The 14,629-nt window shown below is 47.0% G+C and overlaps 1 protein-coding gene across 1 annotated transcript in view; it reads right to left on the bottom strand.

The window, feature by feature from the left end:
* The window catches only part of setbp1 (SET binding protein 1), an 80,005-nt gene extending 65,590 nt beyond the window's left edge, over positions 1–14,415 (bottom strand). The window contains exons 1-2 of the mRNA XM_063195120.1: positions 13,749–14,415; positions 683–1,677 (exon numbers count right to left, since the gene is read on the bottom strand). Of these exons, the coding sequence (XP_063051190.1) occupies positions 683–1,441 (759 nt within the window). The 5' untranslated portion in view covers positions 1,442–1,677; positions 13,749–14,415. The remainder of the gene's footprint in view (positions 1–682; positions 1,678–13,748) is intronic.
* Between the last annotated feature and the right edge of the window lie 214 nt (positions 14,416–14,629).

Consider the following 14,629-nt stretch of genomic DNA (forward strand, 5'->3'; position numbering starts at 1 on the left):
CTGTCTACACCGTAGATTAGCTATCTCTCTCTGGCCGTATCCATTTTTTAAATTACTGTCAGCACTCCCTCCCCCCCCTGAGCAAACTGTCTGGAGAGTATTTCTACGGTGGCTGACAGGGAGCAAAAACTAAAATGCCATCTGACCACAGCGCTGCATTTTTCATAGGTTGACTTGACTGAAAGATTTATTGACAACACTTCAAGCAGCAGCGCAGTGCAATGTACTGCCGCTACAGTACGTCTTTATCTGTAGCTCATAGCTCGCCCCATCTCATCTATCTTGTGCCGTTGACAAGGGAATCACACGGAACACCACCACACCAGGGCAATAGCAATAGCTTGTCAAGTGCCTCTTCTCCAGTTCCCCTGGTCCACAGAAAACAAACCAGGAAGCACAGAGAAGGAAAAAAAACAACACAAAACTCAAAAGCAAATACCGCAAAGGTCGAAACCAATTCATTTCTTTCGCTATAACGTCCAGGTTCCGCTTTGAAGCGAATCAGCAACAATTGACTACCGGTCTCTACCGGTACAGTACAAGCTCGTAGAAAACAGTGGCATGAAAGTCTATCTCTATGCCACCGGATGCAACTTACAGTATGCTGCTTTGAATGCCTTGAATCAATGATGTCTAACGTCACATGCAAAAAAGGCTCAGAAACAAAACACAAAATCCTCACCTTCTTTTTCGGGGGCACTTTGTCCTCCTCCTTGGTGGCCTTGCTGCTGCCACTACCACTGCTGCCTCCACCTCCTCCTCCTCCACCTCCTCCTCCACTCTTCCCATGCCTGGCCTGCCGCTGCTCCCCGGGCGGCTTGATGGTGATGCGTATCTCCGGTGGGCAGATGTAGTTCTCCAGGTTCTTGGGGGGCTTCTTGGCCCGCTTGGTGGTCTGGATCTTCAGCTTGAGGCTGCCCTCCTGGAAGCTGGCCTCCTTGATGGAGAACTCCTGGTCCTCCAGTCCGTCCCCGTCCGCCTCGGCCTCGGCTTCCAGCAGCTCGCCCGGCTGATGCCCCGCCGCCACCGCCAGCGCCACCGCCGGCCATCGCTCCACGCTGTCCGCGTTCAAGCCGACGTCCACGCTGTCCGCGTCCCTGCCCCTGCCGAGGGGGCCGAGATGATCCACCACCCCCACTCTGTCCTCGTCTTCCCCGTGCTGCGCCCTCTGTTCCTCGGGCAGCAGTAGGTGCTTGTTGGTGGTCGTGGTGGTGCCAGCGTTAGCATTGGAGCTGCTGCTGCTGCTGCTGCTGGTGGTGGTGGTGATAAGGGGGGCGGAGAGCAGGCTGGCCCCGCCCGTCAGCTCGGCCAGCATGGCCCGGTTGATGGTGCTGGCGGTGGGGAAGTAGTCCACGGCCGAGGCTATGACATCACTTCCCATTCCTCCTCCTCCTCCTCCTCCTTTGGGTCGGACGACCCGTGCAAGTTCCCTCTGTTCCATGTCAGTGGAGCAACCCGAGTACCGTGTTGTTCGTGGTTACTGGTGGCGAATTTAGGGGGACACAGACAGGGTGTGATCGGGCACAACCAGGTTCCACCACCCCCCTGCTAACGCTGTTCCCTCTCTCTGGCAGTGGGGTGGGGGGCGGGGGGAGGTGGAGGATCGCAGAGTCTGTTGGCGCTATTGCTCTCTGACTCTGGAGATTCTAACAAGGATACAGATTTTCCAGGATGAAACTGTAAAAAGGAGAGAGAGAGAGAGAGAGAGAGAGAGAGAGAGAGAGAGAGAGAGAGAGAGAGAGAGAGAGAGAGAGAGAGAGAGCAGGAGAGAGAGAGAGAGAGAGAGAGAGAGAGAGAGAGAGAGAGAGAGAGAGAGAGGGTGGGGGGAAGAGAACACAAATAAAGCACAAGTTAAGTGAGGATGAGGACATAGTCGCTAGCGTGACCGAATAAGCACAGACAACGTCTGCAGCGTGTGCAGTCAGCCTCCCCTCCCCTCTGGCACCCAACCCAAAGAGCCAGACTTAGCTAATAAATGGCTTAGCAATTAGCGCAATGCACAATAACAGTGAGCATCAGTTATTCTACAATGACTCTCACAGCCCTACTGTATAATCCTTGTGTTTTTTTCCCCCCGACTTTGGATACAATTTACTTTTAATGACAGTGGGGACACATATTTACGGCACTTGATTGAAGTTAAAGCTTAAAAGCTCAAAATCGCTGTCTGGCTAGACTCGAGCGCAGCAAAGCTCCCATGGTCTTGTCCTGTCATGCACTATCTTGATGGTTATTTTCACCCCATTCTCTCTCTCTCTCTCTCTCTCTCTCTCTCTCTCTCTCTCTCTCTCTCTCTCTCTCTCTCTCTCTCTCTCGCTCTCTCTCTCTCTCTGTTTCTCTGTGTGTGTGTAAAGTCAAAAAACCCGTAAGCCGCACACCATAACACCCACAACAAACACTCTCACACACTCACACAGACCCGCTTGGACTCCAGTTTGGTTCGTAGTTAATGTGGCTGTAATGGTGGGTTGAGTAATCGCACACACTCTCAGGGTGTGAACCAACCTGCGAAAACAAGGGACTCCTGTCAGGCCTCTTCCCAGACAGAGAAGAGAGGAGAGGAGAGCCAGGGCTTGACACTGGCACCTGCCAACCGGCCAAATGCTGGTGAAACTGGGCTGTGGCTAGTAAAAAATTCAGTCTAACTAGCCAATTTGACTAGCCAGCTTATTCCTTATTGTGACATATGCATCATAGCCTATATTCCGTTTTTTGCCCCTCCTCGTGTATCAATTGTTTGTATTTGAGTTGAAGAAAAAACTCAGTAACTCAGTTCCTATCTGCTTGATATACGTACTTCCATGTAGAAAGTTATGCACTCATCTTGCTTTAGCACCTCATCTTCTGAGGTTAGACGTACACATTCATGAGAAAAAAAAAAACAATATAAAATCTGTGGCTAGTGGAATACCTGAATGGCTAGTGACTTGATGAAACCACTAGCCACAGTGGCCAGTGGGTGAAAAAGTTAATGTCAAGGCCTGGAGAGGAGAGCCAGGACCTGGAACAAGTGCTGGCTGGCGAGGGATACTACTGGTGCTCCACAGAAAAAAAATGTGGTGGCAATATTTCAGAGTAAACTTCTATAAATGAACCACACTGTGTTGAGTCAAATTACAGTGAATTCAAAAGTCACTGCGAAATCCATCAGGGCCAGTGGCACAGTGGCCAGGGGCACCAAACATTTTCGACTAGTGATGGGACAGCGCCAGACACAAACTTTAGACATATACGTATGTATGAATAGTGTTTGTAAAGGTGGCACTAGTGAGGTATAGTGCCCACATATGCACCACATTGGCTTAATACAGTCCTCGATGGCAGCACTTCCAGAGTGAGCCGTTTAGTGTCAACAAGCAGGACTGACAGCTCATTTATTTTGCACACAGCGTATTTCCAACAGTGTATTTTCAACGTGTTAATTCAACACTTAGGGGGGGGGGGGGGGGTTAGTTCAACACCCATAGTGTTTGTTCTTCTGTCTGTGTTTAGTTAACACTGCAAAACGTACTGATTACCTCCCATCTTGCCCTGCACCACCTCAACCATCCTTTCATCACCATACATTCTGCTGGAGTTTCCTCCTCCTGCCCCAACATCCCTCTCCATCCCTCTCCATAAATGGTAACAATGGTAAATAGACACATTTATATAGTGCTTTTCCACTTCACTCAAAGTGCTTCACATGTATACGCTTACCCATTCACTCATTCACACACTAGTGGCCATGGCTTCCATGCATTGTACTACTACCCTGCCGTCAGGCGCAATTTGGGGTTTGGGGTCTTGCTCAAGGACACATCGACAGGGATCAGGTGGAGCAGGGCTTGAACCTGCAACCTTCTGTTTGGCGAACAGGCTCCTCTACTGACTGAGCCACCGCCACCCATGTATAAGGTAGAAGAAGCAAATTCAAGTAATAAATGCAACACTAGTAGGCTGACATGATATTACATAGTATTACAACAGTTATTCCACTGTAGCTACTAGCTAATGAGTACCAAATGACGTTTATTATTTTTCTTTACTACAGTGTACTTCAACTTCATACACCTCCAGAACCAACCATTCACCTGTCCTACGGCCCTAGTGTGCAGTGTGTGTGTGTGTGTGTGTGTGTGTGTGTGTGTGTGTGTGTGTGTGTGTGTGTGTGTGTGTGTGTGCGTGTGCGTGTGTCCGTGCGCGTGTGTCCGTGTGCGTGTGTCCGTGCGCATGTGCCTGTATCTGTGTGTGTGTGTTTGTATGTGTGTGCGTGTGCGTGTGCGTGTGTCTGTGCGCATGTGTCCGTGTGTGTGTGTATGTGCAGGGAGGGATTGACAAGCTTACATATTTTTGATTTATGATCCCCATTTACAGGCACTTTAAGGCCATTGACCCCTGGTGGTACACACTCTTTGCCTTTTCACTGTGTGTAACGATGAGATGGTCTGATAGCACACCACCTCAAAAGAGCGAACAGCACGCATGCATCAACAGGACTCTAATCAGGTGGTAGATGTTGCTGGAGATATGGTGTTTGCATTTGCGCTTGTTTGCATGCTTGCATGCTTGCTTGCTTGCTTGCTGTTTGCTTGTTCAGAATGCACACGGACACCATCTGAGGATCGGATCTCTTCAAGCATCTGAAAACTGACTTGTCAATTTTTTAACCTCGGCCCGAGCCCCGAGCCCTGATCTGCGGTGAATTTTTATGTGGTACATTGTGTGCCGGCCGACCGGGCGGGGAGAGCTTTGGCGCATTAGTTCATCTGGTTTTGATAAAGCATGCCAGAGGGCCCTGTCTAAATAAAGCTTTTGGAGGAGATCTGGAAATCGAGAGGCTCCAACTCCGAACTCCAACGCCGATTCCACAAGCATTAGAATTTTTCCCCCACCTCTCCTCTCTGCAAGCTCCCCAATCTCTCTCTCTCTCTCTTTCTCTTTCTCTCTCTCGCTCTCTTTCTGAAAAGCGCCCTGCTCTGCTCTGCACACATCTGAGCAAATCCAACACCAATATTGTTGCAGCAGTGTAACTTACAGGCTAACAAGACCCGTGTTCCGATGTGAACTACCGCTGAAACGTGTCAAAAGAGCAGGGCAAAGGACAGGCGGTGGGAACGTGAAATGGCAGGATGTGGTGTGACCTCGTTACTGCTCAGGATGTCATTGGCTATAATCATCTAATAAAGCTACATCCTCGCTTTCTCTCGCTCCACTAACAGCAGACTATAGAGCGGAGCGGTGTTTCCCAAACAGGGCTAGCCTATCCGCGTACCAAAAGGGGTACGTGAGTGAGCACACTGCAGGGGGTACATGCTACAATGTAACAATAACAAATATATGGAGTACAGTCACATTGGGATTGAGGGAAAAAATGCATGTATAGAGTGGTGTTTTTCAACCACTGTGCCGGGAGACACCATCATCTGGTGTGCTGTGAAAAATGATAGAATGACTTTGTTAACATAGGCAATATGGTTTCATTTTCGGTTATCATTTACAATTGGTGGTGTGCCTTGGCATTTTGTCCTTGCAAAAAAGGTGTGCCTTGGCTCAAAAAAGGTTGAACACTAGTGTACCAAAAGGGATATGTTAGCACACTGCCGGGGGTAGATGCTAAAAATGTAACAACCACTAATATCAGGAGTATAGTCACATTGGGATAGAGGGGGGAAAGATGCATGTATAGGGCATGAGCGAGGGGGCACTACTCATGGGGTAACAAAAAAGGCTTAGAGGGTACGCAACCCAAAAAAGCTTGGGAATCAGTGGACTACTAGAGCACGAGGGAGCTCTCTGGATGTCCTTTGGTGTTGCAGCACGCAGGCTTTAACTGCCTTTTACGGCCTGAGAAAGACCTCATGGTCTTAAGCCCTTACCCCCAGGAGCATGACATTTCCCCATTACATAATGCTCGACACTGACAATCAAAACACTGGAATCGCTCCCCGAGTAGCACCTTAGGGCAGTTGCTCAGCAGGCAGGCAGACAGACGGCCTAATCCATACCAAACACTGCCACACTTTCTGCCTCTCTCTGTCTCTCTTTCTCTGTATCTGTCTGTTTCTCTGTCTGTCTCTGTATCTGTCTGTGTCTCTGTCTGTCTCTGTATCTGTCTGTGTCTCTGTCTGTCTCTCTGTCTCTGTCTCTCTCTCTCGACTACCTGCTCATAAAATTATCACTAAACAAGTTAATGGGCTGGCTTGTCTGTCTTTCTGTCTGTCTTTCTGTCTCTCTGTCTGTCTGTCTCTCACTCTCTCTCTCGCGCTCTCTCGGCTACCTGCTCATAAAATTATCACTAAACAGGTTCGTGGGCTGGCTTGCTGCATGGGCAAGGCCTGCTGCTACCAAGGGACACTGTCGGTGTCTGACTCGTCTGTTATTCCGTCGTCTTTGTGTGTGTGTGCGTGACAATATCAGCACAGTAAAATGCGATAAGATAACATAATGGATTGATTAAGGCGGTCTGTACAACATGAAACCAGGAATTCCTTTTGATCGCCAGCGCCATAAAAAACCCGGCCGTAAATTATGAACGCCCAACAGCCAGCCGCGTCTTCCGCGCGGGGCAGGGCAACTCGAGACACTAAAGTTTTATAGTGTTAATTCAACACCTGAGAGTTGGATTCAACACTCTTCTACTTGGTTCTACTCTCTTTAGGTGTTGAACTGGCACTGCACCATTTTACTGTGCAGGCAGCTAAAAAACACTGGACTCGGGCCTGGCGTTTTTAGTGCAGAGTGCTCACGCCTGGCATTTTTAGTGTCTGCCGAGACACACTATCAAACCGAGCTGTTTGACTTTTGCCTAGGTGCTGCTGCACAGCTTTGAAATTCTCCACCATGCCCCTACCGACCAACGGCGATAGCTTTTGCAATAATAATAAGCAAAGAGGGGGGCACTTGAGAGGTTAAAAAACACACCCATCCACCACAACAACACGTTCGGATGGAACTCCAGGAAAGAAAAAAAAAAAAAAGAGAGCGAAGAAAACAGTTGGGAGGAATGTCCAGGGGCCTCCGTGAGTTGCTACAGTTTCCTTTCATGAAAGGAGAACGCCCCTACCACCAGCACCACCACCACCAATACCACCACCCGCCCTCCGCCACCTTACCCCCTCCACCTCAACCCCCAACTGGGCCCCCCAGCCAGCCCTCCCTCCCTCCCTGGCCCTCTCTGACCCGCAAGTGCCAGCCATGTTATGTCAGCAGCATCGATGTGTGTGTGTGTGTGCGTGTGTGTGTGTGTGTGTGTGTGTGTGTGTGTGTGTGTGTGTGTGTGTGTGCGTGTGCGTGTGCGTGTGTGTGTGTGTGTGTGTGTGTGTATTGACTGAGAGCGGCCGCCCCGCATATACACCACTCCACACTACACCCTCTAGTCTCCCCGTCCCTGCTGTCGCTACAGTAGATCAGTCAGCCCACTTACTGTAAATGGTATTGGTGTTTTCTGATGGCCCTGTGGTTAGTGGTGGAGCGCTGGCGCTCTCTCTCTCTCTCTCTCTCTCTCTCTCTCTCTCTCTCTCTCTCTCTCTCTCTCTCTCTCACATACAGACACATTTTCTCTCTCCCTCTCTTTCATGCATCTCTTTCTCCTTCTCTTCTTCTCTCTCTCCCTCTCTCTCTCTCCTTGTTCTCTGCATCTTGTTTCTCTCTCTCATTCTCTCTCTCTCTCTCTCTCTCTCTCTCTCTCTCTCTACCTCTCTCTGAAGCAGGTTGTGACTGTATAGCTTTACATCACCATCCGACCACTGCTGTTCTCTCTCTCTCTCTCTCTCTCTCTCTGAAAGCAGGTGGTGACTGTACATCTACCACCAGCCAGCCACTTAAATGTGGTTTTCACCTTAAACAGCAGAGTACAGTACAGAGACGTCTCCTTGGGGTGGGAAACAAAGGCAGTTCGGGTGCCTGTGCCTGTGCCTGTGCCTGTGCCTGTGCGTGTGTGTGTGTGTGCGTGTGTGTGTGTGTGTGTGTGTGTGTGTGTGTGTGTGTGTGTGTGTGTGTGTGTGTGCGTGTGTGTGTGTTGCTGCGAGCAAGGCTGGCAGAGGACACTTTATCTGGGGCAGAGCAACACACACACACACACACATACACACACATGCGCGCGCACACGTACACACACTTCAGCACGTGCAAAAGGATTTCGTGCTGTCATGGATCCCTTTTAAGGCCATGAAGCGAGAGAGGCCTCAGGTCGGCTCACAAATAGCTCAGCCACACAGTCACACATTCACAGGCTGCCAGCAGACAGACAGCCAGACCAGAGATTGAGGACAGCAGCGGGATGCCTACCTAACCTACCTCCTCCTAGCATAGCTTAGCATAGCATAGCAATAGCAATAGCATATCACCGCACTAGAGTTGTAAATAATAAATTGATATGTATCGATGTATCGATCCTACGGCCGGCAATCGAATTGAATCGAATCGAAACGTATCGTATCATGGGACATTCTTAAGTCGAAAATAATCAAATCCCTGGCTCCTCCCCAATGCCTTAGCTGTCAATTGTGCAACATAATAGAAGTGGAAAAGAAATTGGGAAAAATCTAATTGAATTGTACATTATCGTGGGGTAGCATGCTACAGTGATCCATTGACTTTCACTAGCTTAGCGACATGCTCCCTCTTTTAACTCGTCTTAAAAGCAAGACAACGGCTTACATGAAAAATAAGACACTTTACCACCTTTATAAACCCTGGCCAACGATTTTATCTGTATTAAGCCCCAAAATAGTGGCATACCCCTTTAAGTATCGAAAATGATTGAATCGCTGCCTTGAGAAATCGATATCGAAACGTATACGTATCGTCAGGGAGGCTGTGATTTACACCCCTACACCGCACCCCCGCCACTCTGCCATGGTATCAATTACCGCCTTGGATTTATGTGTAACATAATGTGGGCAATAATATTGTGTAATAAAAAAGGCACTGCATTACACAGTAGTAATATTGCGTGAGAGCATACTGCTAGTAGAGTAGTGTATGGAGCAATCATAGGATTTGCTTAATGTGTGTCACTGTCACAACAAACGCATTTTAAATTACGACCACCACAAAAGAGTGGATTTGGAGGAACCGATTATAACGTGTGGCAAGTGTGGTGGTATGTTTTGAAATTCAAGAGATTGAGATCTTTGTCAGTCGAGTTGGCCTAAGTATAGATCATTATTACATGCTTGTAGGCAATGCTACACAAATGAGCGTACCACGACAGCACTGTCATGTCAGTTAATATCCTGTTTACAGAACACAACTGAGAAACAAACTCACTTGGAAATGTGTTTTCCACTGGCCAGCGCGGTGTAATTTGTGGCTGTCTTGTTACATATAATTCATCTCTTCAGAAAGACAGCAAGACAGAGAGAAAAAGAAAAAGAGAAGAAAGAAAGAAAGAAAGAAAAAAGACGCCCACACACAGACAGCAGAGTAACACTAGTCGGATGAAGGCCAGCCAGCCAGCCAGCACGTTCAAAACCTTTCACATGCGAACTTTCAACCAGGCTGCAGGCGGAATAGAAGTCTAGAATAGTGAGTCTGATTCACATCACAACTCAATGGGTGGGTGGGTGGATCAAGGGGGGTGGTGAAGTGACATCACAGCCCATTGTGGTGTACTACAGCATATTAAGCCGTGTAAATTCAACAACACAACAAACTAGAAATATTGTAGAAGAGAGTTCAATTCGGCCAATTGACACTTATACTGGGTATCTTTTGATTAACACTGGCAAATTAGAATCACCAACTAGAAGAGTGGTATCTTGCTGATTTACACAAAATTGACTGTGTAAATTGAAAGGTGGAAGAAGGTGCCTCATAGATCCTGGTTGCATGGTGTTGCGTGGTGTGGTGTGGGGGAGAGGGTACAACATTTTTTCCTGTCCTGTCCTGTCCTGCTCTCTGCTCTGGGGGTGCCAGCCTTGACAGATCACTGTGCATGGAGACACACAAATGCTTGGAAGTCCACCACCACGGGGCTGATCAATTCATCACGCCGGCGGGCCACACTACCTCCCGCCTGACCTCAGAGGGCTGTGTATACACACCAACAAGACACACGACATCCACAAATGCCATTTCAAGCTGAGTGGGGAGACATTGGAATGGCTTGGAATGGAGATGCTTTAAAAAATGAATGTGCTGTCATTAACAACAAGCTCTCTAAAGCATTCTCTCTCTCTCTCTCTCTCTCTCTCTCTCTCTCTCTCTCTCTAGTCTATTGATTTCCAATCGGTTACAGCATGCTGTCTGTCAAACTACTGTGCTTTTTGTTGAGCCTTTGTTGAAACACAGAGCAGAGCTGCTCACCCTTTCAGCATCATTCCTGCACTTAATGATTTGATGGAAAGCAAAAGGACTGAAATAGAAAAGGCAAATGGGTAAACAAGCGAAAGAAAGAAAGAAAGAAAGAAAGAAAGAAAGAAAGAAAGAAGGAAATGGCAAAGAAAAAAAAGTTCATTTTCCTTCCCCTGGCTAGCTGCACATTGCCAAAAGGTGTTCTTGTTCAGATAGAAATTCAGATAGAGCTGGCTGCCAACAAATAGATTTGTCCTTGGATATCTCCTCGCTTTCCTCCGTCTCATGTCATGGTTTGGCAGGCATCCACTGAGACTAGCCATAACCAGGCCCACGAAAGGGGGAAAAACTGTCGACAACCGCTCAAAAACTAATGGGCCCAACCCTTCACAAAGTCTGAGAGGAAAGAGCTGCATTTGTTTTGTTTTTTTAATAATAAAGAGAACACCAAGACCGAGCCAGTGTTTATGAGAGGTTCTTTTGTAACAGCTTTTGTGCTAATTGCTTAGCAAAGTACCCAAAATGTCCCTTCTGTCTTGTCTTGTGCCCAAACAGTGAATTGTTTTATAGGAAGTGCATGGTTAAAACATTTCTCCCATGTTTCGCCAATTTTTAAAAATAGCCAATTAGCAGAAAAGAAAAAAGGTCTTAAGGTTTCCTCATTAACACACAGCACTCAAGTAAAAAAAAAACCCCGACTTAAAGACACTTGCTGTCCCAGAATGACTTCTAGCATGACAGCATGCTAGCATGCTGAAAAGGCTGAACCCCTCAACAAGGCTACAAGGATACTTTGGATACATATACACCTATGCATCGAGATAATGTGAAGGGTGACAGGCAGTGACATTTCACTGGGTGCTTCTGTGTAGCCTTATGGACTGCATGGGTTGAGGTAAAGCCATGAGGTGAGAAGGTCTGACCCTGAGTTCTTTGACCAGTTCTAGAACCAGACTATGCACTTTCACTTGCTGTAAAAGGGTGTCACAAGACTGGGAGGGGACCTCTTCATATTCAATCTCAAGCTTACAGTACCACTGTCAACAACCTGGACAACACTATGTTACATACATTCCCCAGACCTATCTGTTTTAAAGGATCTGTCGTAGATACACACATTGGTATTTTTGCCTCGAATGAACTGTTCAATCAATCATATGTAGATGTGCACTGACTTATCCAAATGTAATAGTGATAGTGACTTGATGGTGAGTACTTATGACGTATCAAAAAGCTTCCAGAGTTGACTTCAGGCCAGGGCAGTTTTTTTCTCTGAAGCTCACATTACCTCATGATCAGCCGCCAATTTAACAAGAATGAAAACTAGCACTGGCTTTCAAAGACCACATAATGGACATGTTTTGGATCTGATTAACTAAGCCCTTCTGACTCAACATGTCTGCGGGGAGGAGAAATGGGCTGGCAAGTTCATCACCACCAAATGACCCTCTGTCTTTTTCCCTCCTTCCAGCAACAGAGGCTAGCCTCATGCAAAAAACTGCAGCAATGCTACCATTTTTGCAGTTTTGTAGTGTTCAAAATATTTTACAAATCAGTATTTTATGCAGGTTTCTTTAGGAGCTTGCAGTACATTTTGCATTTTTGTGTCTATAATACTGTATTCACTGTTGCCTAAAACCACTGTAACGCTACTGTAATAATAAAGTAAAACTGTAGTAACGTTGTAATATTTGATGTGTGGGGCTTTTTAACCAAGACCTTTTAAGATACAGATAGAAAACCAGTGGAAGAGAAGGATGGGGTAGGGTTGGGAAATGATTCGAACCTGGGTTGCCATAGGCATGCCTTGCTAGCACGGTGCACCACAACATCCCTAAATTCATAGCCCTCATAACGCAGCACACGCTACTACTAAGATTTTTCCCCCCATAACAGTTCTGTGCAGGCCCTACCGTGACGCAAATGGTAGGGCAATTGTTTGCTAAGCGGCCGACCCTGGTTCGACTCCCGGCCCGGGTCCTTTGCCGACCCTTCCCATCTCTCTCTGCCCACTCACTTCCTGTCACTACCTTCACTATCCTGTCAAATAAAGGCAAAAACAGAGTTCTATGCAGAGTTATGAAGCTGTGATGCCCAAATGTGCGGGGGGCTGACAGGGAGAGCCGAGGACAGGCCTATGCGTGGAGGCCAAAGAGAAGAGGAACTGAGAGCTACTTGTTCACACCTTTAAGGTCACCTGTCATTGTGTGGTGGGGCCATGTTCACACCACACCTTCAGTGACACTGTTTCCTCCCCTGCCCACCTGTGTGACCGCCAACCTGCCAACAAGTTTCCTCTCACACAAACTTACTCGGGGCAACTTCTAAACTGTCCAACACATTTTTTCCATCAAGAGACTTGACAGCTTTTGGATGTATGATGGAGGGTCTTTGACTCAGGTCTGGCTAACCTTGGAATGGAAACTAAATCATTTTAATGTTAACTTCTGAAAAAGCTGTATAGTCCATGTAGAATATGCTATGGGATTGTGCAGGATGCACAGTATAGCAGATGACAGTGTCTCTCTCAACTAAAAACATTGCATCATACATGTATCAGACTCAAGCCAGACCTAAAGGACCGTCCAAGAAACCCCAAAGGATATGCTGGAGTAACCTTGCTCAAAAGTATAAAGAGAGTAGTAGGAGCTTGTAGGCCTTATAGTAGCACAAGCCTCTGGTCCTGGGTCTGCCTGGAGAACTGCTCCAGAGTAAGCTGCGCATAGCATGGGCGTCTGTTACTACCAGTGTTGATAGCACCATGGGGGAAAACTAATTCTATTCAATTGAAATACCACATGTTAAATGAAGACATTGCGTAGCCTGATCCAACTGCTTGGGTGGGTATGTAAATGCATTACATTGCAATGGGCGAATGCAGCCTGCCTGCACACATGTCAGCAATGCATGCCTGCTTAATTAAAATAGCGGGAAACTTGGGTTACTTATTTGATCGTCCAAACTCTTCACGGGTAACTTGATATTTATTTCTTTACTGTTTTGGAAAACCTTGTGCCGCCCTTAAGGAACGCTGGAACAGGACTTTAGCACAAAATGGTACTACGTTCTCACAAGGACAATTACTTGCAAATTACGCCCGGCTTTTGCATGCAAATGTCAACATGGAATCTATTCATCGAAGATCATAGCTATCATACCAGATGCAAAAGCTTATATACTTAGGCTCTGCAAACCCCCCGTTACAGCCAACTGTGATTTATTCGGGAAAATGTAACAACTGGGCATTTCCAGCTTTGGAGACGTGACACTGTAGCACTGTAACACTGTAAATGTTACCACACAGATCAATGCCATTTCACAAGTATCAGGCAACATTTCATAGCCTACTAGGGCTACTGAAGCTTGCGATACACTTCCTTGAGCTATTTGCATAATAAATCGCTTGTATAAAAACACAGTAGCCAACGGCTAGTGAATCTAGGAGTAAAAATACGGGGAGGAAAACTTACCCATGTCCGATCGTTGTGTTCAAACAAGGCGTTAGGGTCGGTAGTTTCAATGTATCATTTAAAATCCATCCAGTCATGAAGCTATTATATCATTTCCACTTGAAATGACATAGCCTTCTGCAATCTGTCAAAGTGGACGCGGCTTCAAAACGCAGTTAAAACAGTAAAATGGCGTCAACTGATTGCTCAAAAATAGACAAATTTTGGGGAAACCGATCGAATTATCAGACCGACAAGTTAACTAAACTAAAAGGCATTCGGTCCTTCTGTGTTGAACAAATGCGCAATCGCTCACTGATGAACTATGCAATTTGTCAAGCCAAGGTGCAAAATGCCCTGCCGTGTTGCTGGTCAGAGACCTGCATAGCTTCCCTCTCAAATCATAGACTTGGGGGTGGATGGAACTGCTTCACTGCAGTGAAAACAAACCCGAAGAGAAACGGTGTTAGTATCCTTTAGTATCCAAAGTCCCACCGAAACGCTTCCGAATCGCCAATAGACGTCAAGGTGTTGGAAAAGTGATTTGTCTAACTAGCTTCTCTCCTCGTTTTGGTCAGTCGGAGTTCGGGATATTTTCTCGTAAGTCCTTCACACTCCTCTCGCCAGTCCCGCAGCAGTTTTTGATAATGATCTCACAGTAACATGGACTGGACGCTGCTTGAAGCGCAGGCACCGTGCTCACTGTCGCCTCCACCTGTCAACGGAGGCGCACCAACCAAAGCCTGCCCAACTTCAAATTCTCCTGTAAGAGCCGACCAGTCCCTTGGTGGGCTGTTTTACATTGACAGTTTGTCAAAACAGCACATGAAAAGATATACAGCCTATCCTGTGGAAATGATTTAAATTATAAAATGTATAAATGTGTTAAGTGGGCCTGCTGT

Source organism: Engraulis encrasicolus, chromosome 3 (genome assembly GCF_034702125.1).
Source record: "Engraulis encrasicolus isolate BLACKSEA-1 chromosome 3, IST_EnEncr_1.0, whole genome shotgun sequence".
Classification (NCBI taxonomy): domain Eukaryota; kingdom Metazoa; phylum Chordata; class Actinopteri; order Clupeiformes; family Engraulidae; genus Engraulis; species Engraulis encrasicolus.